Below are 26,380 nucleotides of genomic sequence, written 5' to 3'. Positions count from 1 at the left end.
TCTTTTGATGTTGTCAGTGTGTGTGAGTCTGCTTCATTTTGTTGACTTTTACTGTAATACATGAGAAACACGATTTTCAGTTGGGTATCAATTCTTTCTGTGAGGTTATTGGCTAAAGTTTGAGAACAACTTGTACTTACAATTTTCTAATGGTCCACTTGTGTAGAGAGTCACACACACTTAGCATCACACACAACTTGTACATTTTACACATCGAAAATATCTTATATAAACAAAACAGTTACAAAGATCTTCTTATAGGTAGTTCACAGAGATAACATTATAGGTCTTCCACAGATTATGATATGCTTTTGTACAGAGGTTAATTTATCTTTACAATGTGGCTCATGAATTACTTATACTGATTTTACAATTGTGCTTATTTCTATGTTTTACTATTTTTATTTAAGTATATTATCGAAACATCTGAAGAAATTCACTGATTCACTTTCAAGTTTTTCATTTAATATTTTATCTTCATATTTTCTGTAATGTGAATATATCTCCAGTTCTTCAAGCAAATCCATTTTATGTCCTTTATCTTGTCGGTGGAGTACTTTGACATTTTGCTCTATTTTTCCAAATGGGTGTCCTGTATTATGTATGTGTGTTGCTATTGCTGATGTAGTGTGTTTGTTGTGTGTGTATGCTCTAATGTGCTCTGTGTACCTGGTGTTGATATTTCGGCCTGTTTGTCCTGTGTAGAACTTGGAGCATTCCTGGCATGTTACCTTGTATATTCCAGAGTCTGAATATGGATCATGATTACACTTTATATTATGTATTAGTTTTTGGTGTAGTTTATTGGATGTAGAAAACCCAATTTTTACTCTGTGATTTTTGATAATATTTGCAATCTTCTGTGATACATTGCCTATGTATGGAATGCTAGATATATATTTGTTCTTCTCTTTTTCTTCTGTGGTGCAGTTTGTACCTGGGTTTCTCTTCATTTTGTCTAAGATTGTGTCAACCATGGAAGCATTGTAACCATTGGCAACTGCAATCTTCTTCACTGTGTTTATTTCTTGTTGCATATTTTCTTGGTTCAGTGGTATTTTTGTTGCCGTATGCAGCATTGACCTGTAAGCTGCCTGTTTATGAATATTTGGGTGACATGAGGTTGCAGGGATTGTGGTGTCAGTCATTGTGTTTTTTCTATAAATTTTGAATGTGCATGTGTTGTTGTGTCTTGTAATATTTAGGTCCAGAAAGTTGATACTTTTATTTTGCTCATGTTCCACTGTAAATTTGATTTTCTCATTTAGATTATTGAAATGATTTAGAATGTCTGTGATACCTTTGGTATCTCCTTTCACTAACAGTAGTGTGTCATCTACACATATCCTATAAAATTCTATTTTCCTTAGGCAAGGTTCTTGGCTGTCAAATAATTTTTGTTCTAAGTGATTTATGTATATGTCAGCTATGGTACCGGATATACATGATCCCATTGCTAGGCCATCTGGTTGCTTATAAATGTTGCCATTAAAGGTAAAGTAGTTGTAACTTAGGGTTAGCTGAAGGAGTTCCATAAATTCGACAATATCTGTGTATGAAAGTTTCTTGTGTTGCATAAGGTTCTTTTGTATACATAAGGACTAATAAACCAGGCATTTGCGGAACTAAATACGACCATAAAAACAGTTCTCTAACAGAGCTACCACCATGAAATGTCTTCAGTAAGTTGCGAAAGACCTGGCGATATTTTATGATTTAAAGATAATACACTGCTGGCCACCGTAAATGCAACACCAAGAAAGACAAGAGGTAGCACAACAAAATTTATTTTGTAGATAACATGTTGACCAAGTATCAAATGATTACGTTTACAGACGTCTGTGACATGTGGTTCCTGCCAGAATCAGTAGCCAGAGTAGCCGCCATTGTTGGAGATCACCGCTGCCACACATCTCGGCATTGAGTCATAGAGACGTTGGATGTGTTCCTGGGGTACAGCAGCCCAAGCAGCTTCCACACGTTCCCAAAGATCATCTGGTGTGGCAGCTGGGGATGTAATCTGGGTCACTCGTTGAGCAACCATGGACCACATGTTTTCTATCGAAGAAAGATCCGGAGAGCGAGCCGGCCAGGGAAGCAATTCAATCTGGTTATTGACGAAGAACCTTTGGACAATGCGTGCCACGTGTGGTCGCGCATTATCCTGTTGAAATATGGCTGTGGCCGAGCCCTGAATGTAAGGAAGGACAACTGGCTCCAGCACCTCGGATATGTAGCGCCGGCTATTTAAAGTACCGGCAATGCGAACTAGAGGCGTGCGAGAGTAATATCCAATACCGCCCCATACCATAATACCCGGTGCAAGACCAGTGTGGCGGTGCATAATGCAGCTGTCCAGCATCCTCTCTCCACGGTGTCTCCACACTCGAATCCGACCATCGTGGTGCTGCAGACAGAAGCGTGCCTCGTCAGTAAAGACAACGTCATTCCATTCTGCCGTCCACATCAGTCTGTCATCACACCATTGGCGACGGACACGTCTGTGGTTCTGCGTCAATGGTAGACGAAGCAATGGACGTCTTGCGGACAGACCACTCTGCTGTAAACGGCGTCGAATGGTACGCGCAGACACTGGATGATGTGTTACAGACGCAATGTGCTGTGCTGTGGTTCGGGATGTCACTGAGCGATCCGTCACTGCCATGCGCACAATTTGCCTATCAGGACGTGCAGTGGTGCACAGAGGTGAATGCGATCGACCACGTCGGTCCGTCGTACCCTCCTGCATCCAACGGTCACATATCCGCATTACAGTTGTTTGGTTTCGTCCAACACGACTAGCGATTTCTCTGTATGATAATCCACAATCTCGGTTAGCCACTATCCTTCCTCTGTCGAACTCTGATACTTGATCAAAAGATGTTCGCTGTTGTCTGCGAGGCATAACTGATCGTCTTGTGAAACAACCACAAGGTAAACACACGTGCCGAACGTACACTCGTTGAAATCGCCAAGCCTTAAATGGCGCTATGAGGTGGCGCCACAGGCGCGCGTGATGTGCGTCTGCGCTGAAATTCTAATCAGTTGCATATCTCATCGCTGCAAACTCCTGGTGTAAATTTCACTTGATTCGGATGCTTCCTTCAGGGTGTTGCATTTACGGTGGCCAGCAGTGTACTATGGGCTCAGTAAATGTATAAATAGTCAACTCAGAATGGTGCTTTTGAAATAGAAACTGCTTGTCTAACCATCCCATTACTACACAAATCGGTGACAAACCTGGTGTGCATTGTCTTGTCAAAGATTTTGGACAATGATATAAGGAGTGACACTGGGTAGTAATTTTTTATATCTGTGGTTTCCCTTTCATAGGGAGAACTGACAATTGCATATTTCAATTTTTATGGGAAAATGCACTAGGTTAACAATGCATTCCATAATAAGTGACGAAGAACATTACTTATTCTAGGGTCATTACTTTCAGGGTCTTAGTGGAGATGTTCTCATATCTAAATAAACTTCTGGTTTTTAGAGTCAAGATGACATTTCTTATTTCAGATGTGGATGTGAGATTAATTTTTAACTCACTAAATGTTCTCTGTATTTCTTCTTCAGTGTACTGTTTTGCTTTCTCTTCCAAACCATTAGCACTAATTTTCTCACCTATTTTTAACTGTAGTAATTGAAAGTGTGTGCTACACAGTACTGCATTTTAAAAGGCTCCCATTGTCTTTAACAGAAACAATGTCATCGCACACAATCTCTTTCCCTGTTCCTCTTTTAACAACATTCCCTAAGGATCTGATTTTAATATGTTACAGCACTGTTTTTTATATGTGTCGTTACTTGTTCTGGCTATTTTGTACAAATCCTGTTTTTCATTGTGAAGAGACTGATACCTGCACTGACCCAAGGTTTCTTTAAGGACTTTCCACTTTTATATCATCCCTTTAGGGAAACTACTTTAAAAATGAATACAAACTCATTAAGAAGTAGGTCGAATTTGGAGTTAGCAATAGGCTCATTGCAAACTGGTGGGGAACTTGTATGACTGATACCAAATTATGAATGGCTAAAAGCATCTATAAATCACTTTTCCTGTAAAGATTCCTTTAAGAAATTTGCATTAAAATAACCACAAATTAATAATCAATTCCTTCTGTCTGACAGAAGTTCATCAAATTTTTCATTTCCCAATTACCTAGTGGACACTTGTATACTGCAACAATCACAAATATTACATATGGGAATGCAAGCTTTCTCGGGGAATTTCTATGATGAAATCTTCGAGTTATCAACACATCTTTCCGAGTTCTTGCAGAACCCTGTCTTGACTTGGCTGATAACCCGAGGAGACTACATCAACAAATATTTGATTTCCCAACAGCAACTCACAGGCACATGCTACTACAGAGACAAGACAAAAAAATCCCAGATTCTTTCCGGATTTCTCAGTTAAAAATATACTTCTCAATTCTTTAAATGGTGATGGTTTTGTACACTGGCATAGAACTTGCCAGTATTCTAGGAAACAAAACTCTCAAAAATGTGTTTTGGAAAGACCTTTGATGCAAGACAATACACAAGACTTTATTTCGTTATTACCAAAGTACGAATACAAATCCACGAAACACAGCACGACAGCTTCTGAGCACTGAAACAGATTGCAATGCTCTTGTCAATCAATCATAGCTCATCTCACATGGCCTCGCCAGCCAATGACAGCATACAGCATAGGACATTTGATGCAGTCCGCTAACAGCAACATGGTGTAACCAGCAAGAACATACAAATAGGAAAAGTTAATGCTTTAAATTTATATACATAGAGTATGGCTACAAGAAAATTTAAGTTTCACATATAATACTGGTCTTCTTTAGCACATTACTATTTAATGTATACTAACAATAACTATGCCAGTAAAACTTTCAATAATGGCGTAAGTGGCTGGTCTCCTGAGACCAAAACTTTTCTAAGCGGTTGGTCCTCAAAGCGTTGAGTTTTGAACGAGAATCAAACACTCCATGATATAAGAAATTCATCACACATTTTCACAAGTAACATAATTCATTTGTGTAAAAGGAAATATAGTTTGAAAGTAACATTTCTCAAGCCACCATTTGTAATATTTTACAGAAATCTGCTAGAAATGTGAACTGTGACATCACACTCACTGAAAGCTGTGTGTAGTTTTTGCCTTAAATCCTTTTACACATTTTTCTGTCTGCAGAGGCTTGTATGTGCATTGTGTGTTGTTATAAATGGCAAATTTTCTTTGCAACTTAAGTTTTATATTTTGGTGTTATTCAGTCACTTATGTTTTACTACTGCAGTATTATTCAGCTGTAGCAAGCTAAAGTAAAATTCTTTGTTAGACTATCAGTTCTTACCAGTCAAAAATAACAAAAAATTTAATTGAAAACAAACAATAAAAAATTCCCAGGTTTTTTAAAGATGAAACAATTTCTCTTTTTTCCCAGATCTCCCGGGCCATACCGTATTTACTCGAATCTAAGCTGCACTTTTTTTCTGCTTTTTGTAATCCAAAAAACCGCCTGCAGCTTAGAATCGAGTGCAAAGTAAACGAAAGTTCTGAAAAATGTTGGTAGGTGCCGCCACAACTAACTTCTGAAGTCGAATATATGTAGTTCTGCCGTCGAATATATGTAGCTCTACACAAAAAAGAAGAAGAAAGAAAGAAAGGTGTAACATGAGCTTTTTTCTCTGCCCCGAGTTTCCGTATTGTTCATTTCGAATGTAGCAGCATTTCAATGTACTACGAAAATCCGACTGGCAAGACTGTTGGGATGTTGTCAATATTGCCAACTATACATTCTGAATTTTTTCCTACCTGTGAGAAGAGATGGTAGCTAATAGAAACTTTTATGAATTGTGAATCACATGCAGTATTCACTTCACCATAAGAATAATATGAATATAAACATTTTGCCATGTATTCTTTTGTGTTTGCTGCTATCTCATTTAAATCCCGTCTGCCTAATAAATTACGAAACTAGAGTGAGACAACAGCAAACGCGGAAGAATATACATATCATGTCATGTTTATATTCGTATTATTCTTATGCCTAGTAGTGATAGAGTCAGAAATGAAGCACGGCAATTGACTAGATTTTTAAATCTAAGATGACTCTAAATTCTGTGCAGAATGTAATGTAGTAAAGAGGTGTCTGCAAAGATTTTCAAACGGAGAAAAATTTTCGCTACGCTCTCGTTCAGAACAGCTATCATACGCAGTCTATTATTTGGTTCTTGTTGATCATTATCAAAGAAAGCAGCAGTGTAAGTAACAACAAATAACAGTCTCTTGCCATTGTTTTGCTAATGAGACGATTCCTCTCTCTCTTTTAAAATTGTAAGCGGCGGTAGCACGCACAAAAGCAAGCCATACCGCGAGCGCCATCAGGCCGTAAACACTCATGATCAGAATGCAACAAACAATGCACGACAGTACAGTAATGCATTTTCAGCTAAGAGTGACGTAAACACCTATAACAAAGAGAACGGCACATATCAGATCAAAGAAAAATAAGCAATCAATTCAAACCAAACGAAGCACGTGAAAAAGGAAGGGTACCCGTATAAATACGGACGGAGCGGCTGATGCTACCTGGTAAAGCTTAACTGCTAAGCTTACGACTCGAACCCAACTACTGTAGCTGTATCGTCATTCATTCGACCTAAATTGTGTCTCACATTGAATGGACCAACTTTGTTTCGATTTGGAGCTGCAGCCTAAAAACTTTTCTCTCCCCTTGAATTTCGAGTCTCAAATTTCAGGTGCGGCTTAGATTCGGGAAAATTTTTTTTCCTTGATTTCGAGTCTCATTTTTCAGGGGCGGCTTAGATTCGAGTAAATACGGTATACACTTTGGATTGAAGTCCTGGTTGAGCACTAATTTTCATTAACGATGATCGATTCACTATAAGACAGATTATGCTGCTCTCCTCTGTATTTTTGCTGTTTGTGTTAGCTCGATGTCATACATTCACCCTCCACCACAGCAGAAATATACATGTTACTAATCAGCATTCATATGGCATGACTGATTACAGTTGGGACTCAATAATAGTGCAGTGAAAATCTGATTTGATCCATTATAAATGGTTTTTGAAAGCCTGTGACTGTAGATACAATAGGTTTGTTTATAAATAAATAAATCTTCTGCTACCAGTCACGATTTTCTTTATTTTACTATTCGCACGACGCGTTTCGAGAAATGATTCCCATTTTCAAGTGCGTTTTTATGATGTGTGTTAACCCATTTCTTTTGATGTTGTCAGTGTGTGTGAGTCTGCTTCATTTTGTTGACTTTTACTGTAATACATGAGAAACACGATTTTCAGTTGGGTATCAATTCTTTCTGTGAGGTTATTGGCTAAAGTTTGAGAACAACTTGTACTTACAATTTTCTAATGGTCCACTTGTGTAGAGAGTCACACACACTTAGCATCACACACAACTTGTACATTTTACACATCGAAAATATCTTATATAAACAAAACAGTTACAAAGATCTTCTTATAGGTAGTTCACAGAGATAACATTATAGGTCTTCCACAGATTATGATATGCTTTTGTACAGAGGTTAATTTATCTTTACAATGTGGCTCATGAATTACTTATACTGATTTTACAATTGTGCTTATTTCTATGTTTTACTATTTTTATTTAAGTATATTATCGAAACATCTGAAGAAATTCACTGATTCACTTTCAAGTTTTTCATTTAATATTTTATCTTCATATTTTCTGTAATGTGAATATATCTCCAGTTCTTCAAGCAAATCCATTTTATGTCCTTTATCTTGTCGGTGGAGTACTTTGACATTTTGCTCTATTTTTCCAAATGGGTGTCCTGTATTATGTATGTGTGTTGCTATTGCTGATGTAGTGTGTTTGTTGTGTGTGTATGCTCTAATGTGCTCTGTGTACCTGGTGTTGATATTTCGGCCTGTTTGTCCTGTGTAGAACTTGGAGCATTCCTGGCATGTTACCTTGTATATTCCAGAGTCTGAATATGGATCATGATTACACTTTATATTATGTATTAGTTTTTGGTGTAGTTTATTGGATGTAGAAAACCCAATTTTTACTCTGTGATTTTTGATAATATTTGCAATCTTCTGTGATACATTGCCTATGTATGGAATGCTAGATATATATTTGTTCTTCTCTTTTTCTTCTGTGGTGCAGTTTGTACCTGGGTTTCTCTTCATTTTGTCTAAGATTGTGTCAACCATGGAAGCATTGTAACCATTGGCAACTGCAATCTTCTTCACTGTGTTTATTTCTTGTTGCATATTTTCTTGGTTCAGTGGTATTTTTGTTGCCGTATGCAGCATTGACCTGTAAGCTGCCTGTTTATGAATATTTGGGTGACATGAGGTTGCAGGGATTGTGGTGTCAGTCATTGTGTTTTTTCTATAAATTTTGAATGTGCATGTGTTGTTGTGTCTTGTAATATTTAGGTCCAGAAAGTTGATACTTTTATTTTGCTCATGTTCCACTGTAAATTTGATTTTCTCATTTAGATTATTGAAATGATTTAGAATGTCTGTGATACCTTTGGTATCTCCTTTCACTAACAGTAGTGTGTCATCTACACATATCCTATAAAATTCTATTTTCCTTAGGCAAGGTTCTTGGCTGTCAAATAATTTTTGTTCTAAGTGATTTATGTATATGTCAGCTATGGTACCGGATATACATGATCCCATTGCTAGGCCATCTGGTTGCTTATAAATGTTGCCATTAAAGGTAAAGTAGTTGTAACTTAGGGTTAGCTGAAGGAGTTCCATAAATTCGACAATATCTGTGTATGAAAGTTTCTTGTGTTGCATAAGGTTCTTTTGTATTACTGTTAGAGCTTCTTGTACGGGTATGTATACATAGACAAAACAAATGAATTTTTTGCTGCTAACAACATTCAGCACATTGAAAAAGACCCAACCAAACAATTCCAAAGTAGAATTAAGGAACAATTAAAGAACACACATTTCCTGTTGACAGAAACTGAAAAGAAATACCTTACATATATGAATCCAAAAGCACCACACCTAAGAGCACAGCCAAAAATACACAAAAATGGATACCCGATACGTCCTGTGGTCAACTCTATAAACAGCCCAGCATACAAACTGTCTCAAAAACTGAATAACATACTGGTGAAAAATTATACATACGAAACAACATATTCCATAAAAAACAACATGATTCTAGCCAAAGAACTAAGAACCAGAAAGCTCCCCCAAGATGCACAGTTTATATCACTTGACATCACCAACCTTTATTCAAACATACCCATACAAGAAGCTGTAACAGTAATACAAAAGAACCTTATGCAACACAAGAAACTTTCATACACAGATATTGTCGAATTTATGGAACTCCTTCAGCTAACCCTAAGTTACAACTACTTTACCTTTAATGGCAACATTTATAAGCAACCAGATGGCCTAGCAATGGGATCATGTATATCCGGTACCATAGCTGACATATACATAAATCACTTAGAACAAAAATTATTTGACAGCCAAGAACCTTGCCTAAGGAAAATAGAATTTTATAGGATATGTGTAGATGACACACTACTGTTAGTGAAAGGAGATACCAAAGGTATCACAGACATTCTAAATCATTTCAATAATCTAAATGAGAAAATCAAATTTACAGTGGAACATGAGCAAAATAAAAGTATCAACTTTCTGGACCTAAATATTACAAGACACAACAACACATGCACATTCAAAATTTATAGAAAAAACACAATGACTGACACCACAATCCCTGCAACCTCATGTCACCCAAATATTCATAAACAGGCAGCTTACAGGTCAATGCTGCATACGGCAACAAAAATACCACTGAACCAAGAAAATATGCAACAAGAAATAAACACAGTGAAGAAGATTGCAGTTGCCAATGGTTACAATGCTTCCATGGTTGACACAATCTTAGACAAAATGAAGAGAAACCCAGGTACAAACTGCACCACAGAAGAAAAAGAGAAAAACAAATATATATCTAGCATTCCATACATAGGCAATGTATCACAGAAGATTGCAAATATTATCAAAAATCACAGAGTAAAAATTGGGTTTTCTACATCCAATAAACTACACCAAAAACTAATACATAATATAAAGTGTAATCATGATCCATATTCAGACTCTGGAATATACAAGGTAACATGCCAGGAATGCTCCAAGTTCTACACAGGACAAACAGGCCGAAATATCAACACCAGGTACACAGAGCACATTAGAGCATACACACACAACAAACACACTACATCAGCAATAGCAACACACATACATAATACAGGACACCCATTTGGAAAAATAGAGCAAAATGTCAAAGTACTCCACCGACAAGATAAAGGACATAAAATGGATTTGCTTGAAGAACTGGAGATATATTCACATTACAGAAAATATGAAGATAAAATATTAAATGAAAAACTTGAAAGTGAATCAGTGAATTTCTTCAGATGTTTCGATAATATACTTAAATAAAAATAGTAAAACATAGAAATAAGCACAATTGTAAAATCAGTATAAGTAATTCATGAGCCACATTGTAAAGATAAATTAACCTCTGTACAAAAGCATATCATAATCTGTGGAAGACCTATAATGTTATCTCTGTGAACTACCTATAAGAAGATCTTTGTAACTGTTTTGTTTATATAAGATATTTTCGATGTGTAAAATGTACAAGTTGTGTGTGATGCTAAGTGTGTGTGACTCTCTACACAAGTGGACCATTAGAAAATTGTAAGTACAAATTGTTCTCAAACTTTAGCCAATAACCTCACAGAAAGAATTGATACCCAACTAAAAATCGCGTTTCTTATGTATTACAGTAAAAGTCAACAAAATGAAGCAGACTCACACACACTGACAACATCAAAAGAAATGGGTTAACACACATCATAAAAACGCACTTGAAAATTGGAATCATTTCTCGAAACGCTTCGTGCGAATAGTAAAATAAAGAAAATCGTGACTGGTAGCAGAAGATTTATTTATTTATAAACAAACCTAGTGCAGTGAAAGACTACTCTGTTTCAGTATTTCATTTCAGAACATGCACCACTTTATTCCTGAACACTTTAAATTATCAGACTTTCTACAGCTACATACATACTCCGCTAGCCACTCAAATGCATGGCAGAGGTTGTCTTATACCGCTACTAGTCGTATCTGTTCCTGTTCCACTTGCAAATGGAGTGCTGAAAGAACTACTGTCTATATGCCTCCATATGAGCCCAAATTTTTCTATCTTGTCTTCATGGTCCTTAAACGAAATGTATGTTGGCAGTAGTAGATTTGTTCTGCAGTCAGTCACAAATGCCTGTTCTCTAAATTTTCTCAGTACTGTTTCACGAAATGAATGTCATCTTCCCTCTCAGAACTGCTTCGTTATACTCCTTTAATCTGTCCTAATGGGGATCCCAGATACTCTAGCATTATTAAAAAATGGTATGTACTGTTGTTCTATATACAGTCTCCTGTACAGACAACTATATTGTCCTAGAATTCTCCCAATAAACTGAAGTCGACCATTCTATTTCACTACTACCAATCTTCCTTGCTTGCTTGCTTGTTTCATTTACCGTATTTACTCGAATCTTAGCTGCACTCGAATCTAAGCTGCACCTGAAAAATGAGACTCGAAATCAAGGGAAAAAAAATTTCCCGAATCTAAGCCGCACCTGAAATTTGAGACTCGAAATTTAAGGGGAGAGAAAAGTTTTAGGCCGCACCTCCAAATCAAAACAAAGTTGGTCCATTGTAATATGAGACACAATTAAGTCGAATATATGATGATACAGTTACAGTAGTTTGTTTCGAATCGTAAGCTTAGCAGTTAAGCTTTACCAGGTAGCCATTGCTATGTGTCAGGCGCTCCATCCTTATTTATACGGGTACCCTTCCTTTTTCACGTGCTTCGTCTGGTTTGAATTGATTGCTTATTTTTCTTTGATCTGATAACTGTCGTTCTCTTTGTTATAGGTGTTTACGTCACTCTAAGCTGAAAATGCAGTACTGTACTGTGTCATGCATTGTTTGATTGTTTGTCGCATTCTGATAATGAGTGTTTATGGGGGGGGGATTGTCTCATTAGCGAAACAATGGAAAGAGACTGCTATTCGTTGTTACTTACACTGCTGCTCTCTTTGATAATGATCAACAAGAACCAAATAATAGACTGCGTATGATAGAAGATGTTCTGAACGAGAGTTTAGCGAAAATTTTTCTCCGTTTGGAAATCTTTGCAGACGCCTCTTTAGTACATTACATTCTGCACAGAAATTAGAGTCATTGTAGATTTGAAAATCTAGTCAATTGCCATGCTTTATTTCTGACTGTATCAATATTAGGCATACTGGCATAAGAATAATACGAATATAAACATGACATGATATGATATGTATGTTCATCTGCGTTTGCTGTTGTCTCACTCTAGTTTCGTAGTTTATTAGCAAACAGGATTTAAATGAGATAGCAGCAAACATGAAAGAATACATGGTAAAATGTTTATATTCATATTATTCTTATGGTGAAGAGAATACTGCATGTGATTCACAATTCATAAAAGTTCCTATTAGCAACCATCTCTTCTCACAGGTAGGAAAGAATTCAGAACGTAGAGTTGGCCATATTGACAAACATCCCAAACAGTCTTGCCAGTCAGATTTTCGTAGTACATTGAAATGCTGTTACATTCGAAGATGAACAAAACGGAATTTGTATTTACTTCGTTGGATAATGTATGAAAATGCAGTGGTCGAAACCCGGGGCGGAGAAAAAAGCTCGCTTCCATATTTTTTTTAAATTTATTTACTGACACAGAGGTTTTGGTGCCAGTATTTATCTTTGTGCCTGCAAAGCATGCCCGTGTAGCGCTACATATAGTCGACGGCAGAAGTTAGTTGTGGCGGCACCTACCAACATTTTTCAGATCTTCCGCTTACTTTGCACTCGATTCTAAGCCGCAGGCGGTTTTTTGGATCACAAACACCGGAAAAAAGTGCGGCTTGGATTCGAGTAAATACGGTAATACTGCTTGGCAACATCATGCCCAAGATATGTAATCACAATTCTCAAGGGCACTCCTGGGGATACCTATTTCCCTAAAGAAAATTCGCTGTCCAGGCCAATGTACTGTCTTCTACTACTGGAGATGTCTTCAACCCACTCACACATCTGGAAACACACACTGTACATTCAGATCTTCGATATCAGTCTGCAATGGGAAACTTAAAGGTTTTTCAGGAATGTATGAAAATAGAATCTAGCATGTTGCTCTTCCACAGTGTATTTTGCAAGAAACCCAGGCAGAAATATTATGTCACATTGTCACGATATTCATTTACAGAAACTGTTCACAATATGGACATTATCACATTCCCCTATCACATTTCTTTAAATTTTGATAAATTACACAGGAATACCAATGTTCTAGTAACGGTCTTCACTCATGTCGTTGTTAACAACACAAGCAGTATTTGTTTTATAACTGTCAGTCTCCTCTTAAAATGTTGCCTTCACTACAATCCATAGAGACTTACTGATGACTTTTTAATCTTGCCAATTGGGGTGAGTGTGTGACCCTCTTCTGGAATCCCATTTTTGGAGACTGTCTTTAAATGGCTTGAGTAAAAAGACATCAAGCACCTGCAATTTTTAAGTTGTTCCTCCAGGTATAACAACTAGGTCTACGTTTAACACAGTAGCTTTGGTCTTTATCTCAGGTGTGATGTGCCCTTTAATAGCATTCCGAAATAGTATAGCTCTCCGAGTATAGCAGAAAGTTTGCAATTCCAGACAGCATCTAACCAGATGGTAAAGCATTTGCCCGCGAAAGGCAAAGGTCCAGAGTTCGAGCCTCGGTCTGGCACAGTTTTAATCTGTCAGGAAGTTTCATATCAGTGCACACTCTGCTGCACAGTGAAAATTTCATTCTGGAAGCATCTAACCAGTCCATCATTAATTCTGTTCTCACCCGCACTTTTATTAGCAAAATTTAACTGAAATCTAAGGAAAGTCCCTTTGGTCAAAATTTTACACTTCAGAATATCATAAGGGGCAGCTTTATTTCCTCTGCAGTAATTGCTGACAAATTCTATTGATGTCCAGTTGTTCTTAATGAAATATGCTTGCCACCCCTCACTGCTGTATAGCTCAGCGTGTCCCAAAAGACAAGCTTCTCATTGACACTGTGAATCTGGCGTAGACTGTAAGAGTATTGCTGCCACATCTGGATCAAGTGCCTGTGGAAGCTGGAAAGATTCTTGGTTAAGTCGTTTGACACTCTGTTCAAATAAAGTACTTCATCATGGTGGCTACTCAGACTTGGGGGAGGGAGATGGAGGCGAGTCCCATGAGAATTCCAGGTATGGGGAAAAAGATGTCATGAGAAGCTCCTGAGATAGTAACAGCTGGAGTGTTTGGGGGTGGGGGGGTGGGGGGGTGAGCATCTAACAGTGTAACGACTTTTCTTTCCTCTCGCATGTAGTTTAATCACAGTTTCTGAACATGGTCTGATATCCAAAAAATTAACATACTTTTGAATATGAAGTATTTTAAAATGTGTGATTTATTAAGCTCAACAAAAATAAATTCCAATGTTACATTAAAAACACAGAATTCCCTGCAACTTTATAAAATTCCTTTGGACTTCCCTGATTTTTCCAGGTATAATACCCCGAGAGTTCTCAGTTTTCCAGACAAATCGCTACCCTGTTACTTCTATGCATACACTTTCAATACCAAATCGCACTCCCATTACAACAACAGAACTACGAGGCTGATAATCTTTAGTACTTAAATGACCTGTCAATTATGATATTGTTATACTATTATTTCACACACGTAACTAATTTCCCTGCCCCGGCAAATTTGTTTTTCATTTCAAACTGAGATATTAGTAATTAGTACTACAGCTGAAGTTTTATGATGTGAAAATATACCATGTATTTGTATGGTTGTGCTGATAAATCACACACTCTCTTCAGGGTTGAATTATGCCAAAAAAGTGTGGCTTGTATTTGGTAAACACAGCAAATGCATTATCAGGAAACACGTTGCCTTACTAAATGTCCTATGGTATGCTATATTCTAGTACGATGTCTGAACTGCTCTAAACCCCAACAGCACTCTTTTCCTTATCTCAATACTTTGACAATTGGAGCACGATTTTGACCAAATGTATCATGAACTTATTTTCTCTAGCAGGTGCTGATTCGGTGCTACATCAAATGTATTATGAAGTTTGTATGTATCAAATTTATCTGCTTGGCTCTGTCCACTGCTAACATTATAATGTCATTGCACAATCGTTATGTATGAGATCTAGGTTAGTTCGAAATTAATCAACTTTCAGAAACGTAATTACTTACTACTAAATTCAAAATATTTTCCAAAATTCTGGCATAAATGATTGATTTGGGACTGTAGTGACGTGGATCAGTCACGTTCTCCTTTGTAGATGGGTGTGACCTGCACTTTTTTTAATCACCGGTACAGAAACAAAACAGTTTTCTTAGAAAGAAATAAACCTGTGACTCAGCAGATGAAACAATGTAAGACTGGTGCAATCACGAGACATTCATTTTACCAGACAGGCATCCACAAATTTTTCTTGTGAAAAAAGGAAAGGGAAAGGCATTTACAAACTATTCATAAAAGTACATGAGGCTACAACATTTCAATGTATTCTACATTATTTTGTACAATTCAAAAATTGAGGGTGTTTTCAGAATCCTTGTTCCCTTTCTTTGTTCTCCTGTTTCTTCACCTACAGTTAGCTACAGGAGTTACATGCTAGATAGAAAGCTTTTCCTCTGTTCTACAAATGTATTATACAACAGTTGATATGCTTTAGTAAGCAAAACTGAACTTCCACATTTTCTCTTGGAAGTGTGCTATTTCTTGCTCACTGCCCCAGGCAGAGGTTCACTTGGGCACGAAAGTATTCTACTTTTCAAAAATAATACTTATTTAATTAAAAAACATTGCTGTAAGAGAATATAGAAGGAAACTCCACACACTGAACTAAAACAAAATGTTTAAAATGTTGTGCGATAATGATTTGGATCACATATATTTGCTAACAAGAAGCTCAAAAGGTAATCAATCCTAGAAACAACAGATTGAGTCCATGTGCCTCCTCTCAAAATATAACTACTGCATAGATAATTTTTTTACTGATGCTGTCTCTAGGCATTATGTGGATTATTCATAGCCTTCAGTCAACCACTTTCTCAGTTTTATAAAAACAGTTCACCAGATTCCTCTCGACCCAGTACTACTATTTACTCTCAGATACCAACTTACACCTGTGGAATCACCCTTCTCATGGACCGATTGTAGCTCCTTGTTTGTAGTACAGATGGTCCGTCCTAATTTCATGATATCCTTTATTCCCTTATTCGATTTAATATTGCTCTTACCATTTCATAATTTCTTTATTGCTGTTCCAATGATTCTGCTCTCTGATATCCTGCTCAGAAGCATTTTCTTGCATTTTTGATACCTGGTTCTGTGGTTAACTTTTAGTGTTTTATTCCTGTGGCTACTGCTTTAAAATATTTAAATCTGTATACGATTCTGATTTCTTGTGCTATTGTTTTGTTAGTGACATATATTAACCCTGTTTTATTTTTAAGGATATTTTGAGCCGAATCTTCTGCACTATTTCATTCAGTGATTTAATTATCCTTCCATTATATATTCCAACACACAGTTACCATATTTTTATCAGGAATAGTTCATAAAATCCCCCTCTGAACTGGAGTTTACTGTGTTGGCTAAGGTTAGCTCTACCAATTTTATTAATCTTAGGTAGTGTCAAAAATTGCCCAAGATTTTCAATATTGAACGTCAATGAACATGTGTCCATATAAAATATACAGGTCACTTCATTGTAAGAGGCTTGTTTTGTTTCCTGTAATATACCGTGCGTGGTTGATCTGGATCATAATACACATCTTTTTCTCTCAATGCTATGCCAAATGAAATACAAATACTCACCCGGAGTTGTGTTATACAAGAAGGATCCTTCATCTGTCCATTTTCTTCCTTGGTATTGTAACCTTCTACTCTCTTGTCACGTTCCGAAACCTTCCATAGTTTTATGGTCTTATCTGGAATAAGTTGAACAGTGTTTTAAGTAAAATATAAAGGTAACAGAAAAAATACACTTTACACACTGAACAGCTTCATTACATTTGGCTCCACTATAAAATGAACATATTAAGTTACCCATAAAACTGAACCTGGCAACATGAAGTGCATGGTCTGAAGAATGCGGTCATCAAACTTATCTGTGTAAACCAGTCATTCAAGTTCAATACTGTATGTGCAAAATAGCAACGTAACAAAAATGAATCAATCTCTTCACATTTGTTGGCTTCACTAATTCAACTGTCAACCTCTCTGAGCCATGTTACAGATCATTACACAAGCACAGCTAAGATTTCATATTCACATTCACTGTCTTCACCCTCACAACTAAACCATCTTCCAATCTGACACATACCTCAGGATACACTACAAGACCAGTCCATAAAAAGCAAACAAAATTATAAAAACATCAAAGCAACAAAATAAATATTGCTTTTGTTCTATTTGTTTGCATCTGTATGCCACATTAATATGTAGTGGCCCAAGACCAAACGGTCTCAAAATCTGCCAGAAAATCCATAGAAATTCCTGTCACGTGTGAACTATACCAGCAGTGAGAGAGAAACAATACCTTCACTGCCCAAAATGGTAATGTTACGGATGACAGCATCACTAAAGCAGAGTAAACACAGTTTTCTGAAATTCCTTCCTCGATAAAGACTAAGTAAATATTACAAAATTCAAACCAAGGACAGTAGTCAACATGGATAACTTAAAAGTGGCTATCCTCCAGGTAGTGAAGCAGCTTAATCATTTAAGAAAGCCAAGTCTTCTGGTCCAGATTGTACACCAATTAGTTTCCTTCCAGAGGGTGCTGATATAATAACGCCACACTTAACAAAATCAGATACAACAGCTTACCAGACGAAAGATCTATAGGCCTATCTAAAGACTGGAAAGTTGCACAGGTCACACCAATACCCAAAAAAGGAATACGAGTAATCCACCAAATTATACATCTGTATCACGTTGATTTGCAGTAGGATTTTGGAACATATATTATTTGTTACCATTTTGAATTATTTTGAAGAAAAAGTACAGACAAATAGTCAGAGCAGGTTCGGAAAATGTTGTTCATGTGAAACAACTAACTCTTTGTTCACACGAAGTAATTAATGCTATCAACAGGAGATCTCAAATGGTTCAAATGGCTCTGAGCACTATGGGACTTAACATCTGAGGTCATCAGTGACCTAGAACTTTAGAACTGCTTAAACCCAACTAACCTAAGGATATCACACACATCCATGCCCGAGGCAGGATTCGAACCTGCGACCGTAGCAGTCACGCGGTTCCAGACTGTAGTGCCTAGAATCGCTCTGCCACTCCGCCCGGCAGGAGATCTCAAACTGATCCATATTTACTAAAGTCTTGACACCATTCCTCACAAGCAACTTTTAATAAAATTGCATGCCTATGGAGTGTGAAGTTGGGAGGCTGGTTTTGTGATTTCCTACTTGAAAGGTCACACTCTGTAGTAACTGTTTTGAAGTCATAGATTAAAACAAAAATGGTATCTGGCATTCCCCAAAGAAGTGCTATAGCCCCCTGCTGTTCCTAATCTATATAAATGATTTAGTAAATAATTTTACCAACCTTCTTAGACTGTTTACAGATGATACTGACTTATCTGTTGAAGTCATCAGAAGATCAAAATAAACTGCAAAATGATACACACAATATACCTGTATGGGACGAAAACAACTGATTCTAAATAACAAAAATTGTGAGATCATCCACATGGTTATTAAAAGGAATCTTAAATTTCAGTTACACAATAAATCACACAAATCTAAAGGCCGTTTATCAGCTAAATAGCTAAAGATTAGAATTAACTTGGATTGGAATAATCACATAGATAATATTGTGAGGAAGGCAAACAAAAACTGTTTTATTGGCAAAACTCTCTGAAGATGCAACACATCTACTGAGGAGACTACCTGCATGACACTTGTCTCTTCTATTCTGGAATACTGCTGCTCCGTGTGCAATTTGCATAAAATAGGATTGACAGAAGACTGTGAAAAGTTCAGAAAAGTCCAAGTTCTTTTATATTATCGTAAAATGGGAGGGTTGCCATGGGTACGGTAAAGAGGTGGGGTGGCAATCATTAAAACTGTAGTGTTTTTGCAATATGATGAGATCTTTTCACAAAATTTCGATCACCAATGTTCTCCTCCAATGCAGAAATATTTAGCTGCTGTCCACTTATAGCAAGAGAAATACGTGCTCACATGTAAATCTGTAAGTGATCATTTTTACCACACGCTGCTCATGAGTGGAACAGTAGAGGAACAGTCTGTAGATGGTTTGATGAATCCTCTGCCAGGCACTTAAGTGAGTGTGGCACGCGCGTGCATTATTGACACATTTAAAGTTGCTAACGGCAGCAATCACATACACTTATCACTAGAAAAGGAAACTATGAAATACAGTGAGGTAGCACAAAGTAACACTGCAGCCAACAATGGCTTACTCACAGAGTACTGGCAGCTAGCTAATGTTGGTCAAAGCCAAAAACAAATTACCACTGGACAAAGCCACCTGACTTTTACCAAGTTCTACCAATTGTGAATTTGAGAGCCTACCAATTGTGAATTTGAGAGCAGTCTGCCAACTTACAGTTAACATACTGTACATTCTGCTGTTTACTCTCTACAACTGTGTTTTTGAACCTTAAAAACCACGAGTTTGAACAAATAGAAGGTATGAGTCAGATACACAGCCACCAAACCAATTGTGAACAGTAAACCAAGAATTTACTATTTCTCTTCTTCCTATGCCAACTACCAAAATCCAAAAACTTTGAATACTTTCTATTTTCACTCCATCTCACACGAATACAATAGTAATAGTTGCATTCACATTCACACCCACACCCAAATGCAGACCATGCACCTTCCAGCTTATATTTTATTATATAAACAAACTATTTGAAGTAAAAGTAATTGGTAAACTGATACCTATGTTTAATTAAGCACTACACCAACCAAATTATTTTATACAAAAAATAATGGCTATATTGAGAAATTACTAGATAAACACAAAAATAATTTTGTTAGCTCATATTTTGAACATCAATGAACAAATTTACACATGCTGTAAATATAACAACCTATTGTACTGTAAAATATTGAACTATTTGCTGCCTTAAAGCTAAGCGATTATTTAAATCTACAATCATTGTACAATTACAGACATTCAACCAGATTTGTCAAATACTTATATTTCGAGAGCCAATAAAAATTAAATCTAATCTGACAACAAAATAAGAGATTGTCTGGACTACCGTTAGTGGAGAGAAGAAAATGGGCTTGATTCCTCCTTTTCAACCACCTAATTTTATTAATTTTCTCTTCAATTTCCAAACTCTTGAGGTAGTCGAACTCAGGTTCATGACTATGAAATGTGCTGTACACTTTGTACTCCCCACGTCTTGGAATGCAGTTTTTACTCTGAAATATGATTAAATAATGAAGCTGAAAGCTATGTGAACACAACTTAAAACCAAATAAAGTTAAATGGACAATGAAAACATTTGTCACACTTCACAATACCATGACTTCATCCAAAACACACTACAAATTAGTTACACACATAGATAATTGCTATTTAAGTTTATGATACAATAATACACTTGTTGATGAGTATTTTTCAAATATAATGATACCATACACATAGCCTACTGGCCTAATTTTTCACAATACAGTGAGATTGTCTACAGAGCAGCACAACTGTTTTTGAATTCATCTTGAAGTAATGATTTGGAATATGAAATGTGTCAAATATGGCATAAACATGGATCTCTGGCTACAATATTCATGAATTTGCTACCACAATCTGTATCTTATTTTCACAGTGAATGGCCTAACTACACCTTTTAACCTAAGACAAACTTCACACTATGTTACACAAGTATGTCACCACCACCACCACCACCACCACCACCACCACCACCACCACCACCACCCAAACTCTACCCTATGATGAAGATATACAACTTAGTGTTGGCAAAATAGCTCCCAGATGAACAGCTGGGTGTCTGAGCCAAGCAGGCACCAATATTGAAGTTAAATCACAAAAAAGCCCCTTGTTGTGCACATATTTTAATAACAAGTACAGTTATCCATGAATGAAAAATTTATATAAATATAGTCACACTGATATGTCATATCAGTTTACTTCGTCTTCTGGTTGTGTTAAGAGTGGGCCACTGCAGGTAAGATAAAAAAAAACTTACATTATTTTGCACTTTATACTTAAAATTTCTGTCATCATGCAAGTCAACAGTGAACTGGTTTCTTTTCTGTCACAGTAACAGCAGCAGCATTGAGAGGCTGTGACAAAAATTATGGACTGACCTGATATAGCATACAAACAATGCCCACTGACCAGATTTTGGCAAAATGTGGAAGACTGTGACAGCAACTTGCCCAAATCAAATGGTGAAATCCATCACAAAAAATTACAAAAACCAATTCCATCTAGTGACCAGTGACGCCTGTTTTAGCTATGGTCAGATATTTAACAACACTTATTCTTACTCTACTGAACAAGTTCATTTGACCAACAATATTTGAACAAGACACACACACACACACACACACACACACACAATCACTGACACGTAAACAAGAAGAATTGGCATCTAATTTCTCATTCTACATTTTAGTACTGAAACCATTATACTATACATCATCAGGGGTTTATATTCATCTGTAGCGAACAAAAGTTAGCAAAATGCCCAGTTTCGTTGTTACAGAGTGAAGGTATCTCATAATGGCAACTAAATACGATTATTTTGAGCAGTTATGTTTTAGGTCAAAGTATTACAGAAAATGGTTAATACTTTACAAATTCTCCAAACCGACAGCAAATTTATTGGTCTCGAAAGTTTTGCTTTAGGATTCACTCAATTAACAAGGTCTACGCACTACATTAAACACGTATGAAAAATTACTTGTTTCCGAAATGCAGAAAACAACTACTTACGATAGGATCCCTCTGAAATATGACTACTCGTCCTCCTTTATCCCCTGTCGCTAAGAGATCACCATCGTGGTTAAATTCGACACAGGAGATGATATCAGCTGTAACATAAAATGTTCACACAAATGAGATTCGCGAGGTGGAAAAAAGATTTATTTTACTAAATGTATTTAACTAGTACTACGAAGATTACTGGTACTGTCTGCTAACCCCTTACCGCAACTATTGTGACTAGTTGTTGCTAAAAACATTACAGTTACAACTACATATCTACAGTGGTTTTCATTCTCGCTCTGTTCTCCGAAGGAACTGTTACATGAATGTATAACACAATAAAATAGCCTGACATGAAACTTACCGTCTGTTACATCTTCTTCCAGCGTCCCTTTCACCTGAGAGAAGCACCATTGTACCTCCCCATTACCTAAAAGAACAGATACAATCCCTTATAACAACGCTGCTCAAAATACCATGCGCACAAAAACACAAAAACAAGATCTTTGTTAGTTATCGAAAGTGAGGTTACCGAGATTTAAATTCCTAACCGTCATGTTTCCAGAGAGCAATTAGGTCGCCGTATTTATCCCACATAAACAAGTTGCTTACCGGCCATAGCAGACACCGGGGAGAATTTCGGAAGATTACTGCAGTCTGTGAGATATTTAGAAATTTATGTTCACTGGGTTTCTTTAAAAGGAGGAGCGATAAAAAAGGATTTGTCACATTTCAACATAAAATTGTCACTAGCAATGGCGGTATTCACGAGTGCATAACAACCAACATGACGTCACACGCCGAGCAAATATCAGGAAAACTTGACTATCGCATCGCGCCACAAGCACTTGGAGACTTACAGATCACGTGACTAAAGGTGTTGAAGCAGTATTATCTCTGCTTCTGCGCAATTCCAGAGGTACGCCAAGTAGCAACTGCAGAACAATTTTAGAGTTATCGACAGGTCGAGAGAGTCGCTGTATATAAAAATCGATTTTTTGCTCTCTGAATTGTCATAGCGTCAAAACACGTCAAGGTAAATAATGACCTACCCTAAACTGTTTTTAATTTGCTTTGAATGACATTCATAAATTAATTACCGCTTTTCGTGACGCCGGTACATTTGCGACTGTACGTTCGTTGCAGCTATTAGAAGGAAAATTACGCTTAAAATTGCGTAAAACAAAGTTTTTCATCTGGGTGGAAAGTAAATTTCATAATTTTTATATTGTCTGGAGTTTAAAGTGCGGCTGAAAGATTTCGTTTCCATCGCCAGTACATTCCTTCTGCCCTGATTCCTCTACCGATATTCTCGTCGTACACATATGACATATAGAACAGCATCGGAAATTAGGTCAATATGATGCGAAAGCGGGAATGAACTTAGTTTGGGATACGTAAAAACAGTTATCTTAGAGAAGTTAAGAACCTTTGGATTCCAAACAGGGACAGACTGCCACAGACGAATATAAGAACCGAAAAAATGAAGGTAGACAGAGACAAATTAAGACACAATCGATCCAGATATAAGGAAGGAATTGAATCATTCATTGAATGGGATAACATGAAGCGAAATATGGCGAAACAGGCTGAACTATGGGGAAAGGAAGAAAAGAAACGGAAGCACTGGTGGTGGAACAAGGAATGTGACGAAGCGGTAGAGACTCGCAGGAAAGCGTGGAGAGACGAGCAGCAAGAAGGACCCGGAAAAATGGGAAGTTTTCTTAGGAGCAAGAAAAGAAGCAGCCCGAACAATAAGATGGACAAGAAGGCAGAAGATGAAGCAGGAACTGGACGAGATTGAGACCAACTTCAGGAAGAACAACAGCAGACACGTTTTCGGGAAATTCCAAGAGAGTCTGACTGGATACTAGGGCAGAGAACTGTTTATAAGAGATAAGAAAGGGGAGCTGGTTGTTAGTGCAAAACAGAAGTGTAGGAGTTTTGCAGAGTACTTTCACGACCTGCTGACCTCGGGACTGATACACAAGAGCGAGAGCCACGCTCTCCAAAGCTGAATTAATATTTATTGTGCTTTCGTAAGGCCTGCCCGCTGATAGTATCCTCTTTTTTCCTCCAGTTTCACAAGTAATGTGGAATCCAATTAACATTCTCAGTTTAGCAGTAAGGAAATATGAAGAACGCGGTTCCCAGCCGAAATAACGTCAGTTGTGACAGTAATAGTTACGAAGAAAAATATCCACCAAGCCTTAAAAAAAAAAAAAAAAAAATCCTGCAACATCTTTCAGCGACACAGAAAAAGCAGTGAAATATTGGTTAAACGAAGGAAGGATAAAACGCTTGAAGTTCAGTAGTGAGCAAAGGCGTTTTCGTTTCGGAAAATCGGAGCGTTCACTACACAAATGGAAGAATGAATTACATGAAGTAAGAAATATGCGCCAAACGGAAACCCGAAACCATCTGAATGAAAAACTGTCCGTAAGATTTAGAACTCCCCGTGAGAGGATATGCACCATTACCGATGGAGAGCTGCGACATGGGGCCTTCGAATCGCATCTGACATGAACAGTGCTAATTTTCAGAATTCATCGACCTGGCAATGCAGGTTCAAGAACCGTACAGAACAGGGAGTCGCCAAATTAACAAGTTTACGTCATGTAAACGTGTACGGCAGCTGCCAGTGATAAACATTGCTATACAGGGTGGTCCATTGATAGGGACCGGGTCAAATACCTCACGAAATAAGCATCAAACGAAAAAACCACAGAGAACGAAACTTGTCTAGCTTGAAGGGGGAAACCAGATGGCGCTATGGTTGGGCCGTTAGATGGCGCTGTCATAGGTCAAACGGATATCAACTGCGTTTTTTTTAAATAGGAACCCCCATTTTTTTATTACATATTCGTGTAGTACGTAAAGAAATATGAATGTTTTAGTTGGACCACTTTTTTCGCTTTGTGATAGATGGCGCTGCAATAGTCACAAACGTATAAGTACGTGGTAGCACGTAACATTCCGCCAGTGCGGACGGTATTTGCTTCTTGATACATTACCCGTGTTAAAATGGACCATTTACGACTTGCGGGAAAGGTCGATATCGTGTTGATGCATGGCTATTGCGATCAAAATGCCCAACGGACATGTGCTATGTATGCTGCTCAGTATCCTGGACTACATCATCCAAGTGTCCGGACCGTTCGCCGAATAGTTACGTTATTTAATGAAACAGGAAGTGTTTAGCCACATGTGAAACGTCAACCACGACCTGCAACAAATGATGGTGCCCAAGTAGGTGTTTTAGCTGCTGTCGCGGCTAATCCGCACATCAGTAGCAGACAAATTGCGCGAGAATCGGGAATCTCAAAAACGTCGGTGTTGAGAATGCTACATCAACATCGATTGCACCCGTACCATATTTCTATGCACCAGGAATTGCATGGCGACGACTTTGAACGTCGTGTACGGTTCTGCCACTGGGCACAAGAGAAATTACGGGACGATGACAGATTTTTTGCACGCGTTCTATTTAGCGACGAAGCGTCATTCACCAACAGTAACGTAAATCGGCATAATATGCACTACTGCGCAACGGAAAGTCCACGATGGCTGCGACAAGTGGAACATCAGCGACCTTGGCGGATTAATGTATGGTGCGGCATTATGGGAGGAAGGATAATTGGCCCCCATTTTATCAATGGCAATCTAAATGGTGCAAAGTATGCTGATTTCCTACGTAATGTTCTACCGATTTTACTACAAGATGATCACTGCATGACAGAACGGCGATGCACTTCCAGCATGATGGATGTCCGGCACACAGAACGACTGCGGTTGAAGCGGTATTGAATAGCATATTTCATGACAGGTGGATTGGTCGTCGAAGCACCATACCATGCCCCGAACGTTCACCTGATCTGACGTCCCCGGATTTCTTTCTGTGCAGAAAGTTGAAGGATATTTGCTATCGTGATCCACCGACAACGCCTGACAACATGCGTCAGCGCATTGTCAATGCATGTGCGAACATTACGGAAGGCGAACTACTCGCTGTTGAGAGGAATGTCGTTACACGTATTGCCAAATGCATTGAGGTTGACAGACATCATTTTGAACATTTATTGCATTAATGTGGTATTTACAGGTAATCACGCTGTAACAGCATGCGTTCTCAGAAATGATAAGTTCACAAAGGTACGTGTATCAAATTGGAACTACCGAAATAAAATGTTCAAACGTACCTACGTTCTGCATTTTAATTTAA

The 26,380-nt window shown here is 37.6% G+C and overlaps 1 protein-coding gene across 3 annotated transcripts in view; it reads right to left on the bottom strand.

Moving 5' to 3' along the window:
* LOC126253177 (protein phosphatase PP2A 55 kDa regulatory subunit) overlaps positions 1-26,380 on the bottom strand; it is an 86,952-nt gene that overhangs the window by 31,982 nt on the left and 28,590 nt on the right. The window contains exons 1-5 of one of the 3 annotated variants that reach the window (XM_049954338.1): positions 22,691-22,968; positions 22,523-22,588; positions 22,168-22,265; positions 20,465-20,630; positions 17,023-17,135 (exon numbers count right to left, since the gene is read on the bottom strand). In XM_049954338.1, coding sequence (XP_049810295.1) covers positions 17,023-17,135; positions 20,465-20,630; positions 22,168-22,265; positions 22,523-22,588; positions 22,691-22,715 — 468 coding nt within the window. In that variant the 5' untranslated portion in view covers positions 22,716-22,968. Of the gene's footprint in view, positions 1-17,022; positions 17,136-20,464; positions 20,631-22,167; positions 22,266-22,522; positions 22,589-22,690; positions 22,969-26,380 lie in introns of those variants that run through there. The other 2 variants (XM_049954339.1, XM_049954337.1) reach the window with 2 other exon arrangements.

The sequence above is a fragment of the Schistocerca nitens genome, chromosome 4 (assembly GCF_023898315.1).
Source record: "Schistocerca nitens isolate TAMUIC-IGC-003100 chromosome 4, iqSchNite1.1, whole genome shotgun sequence".
Lineage (NCBI taxonomy): Eukaryota > Metazoa > Arthropoda > Insecta > Orthoptera > Acrididae > Schistocerca > Schistocerca nitens.
Note: the sequence above shows the minus strand (reverse complement) of the source record. Positions and strands in the feature narration are given on the sequence as shown.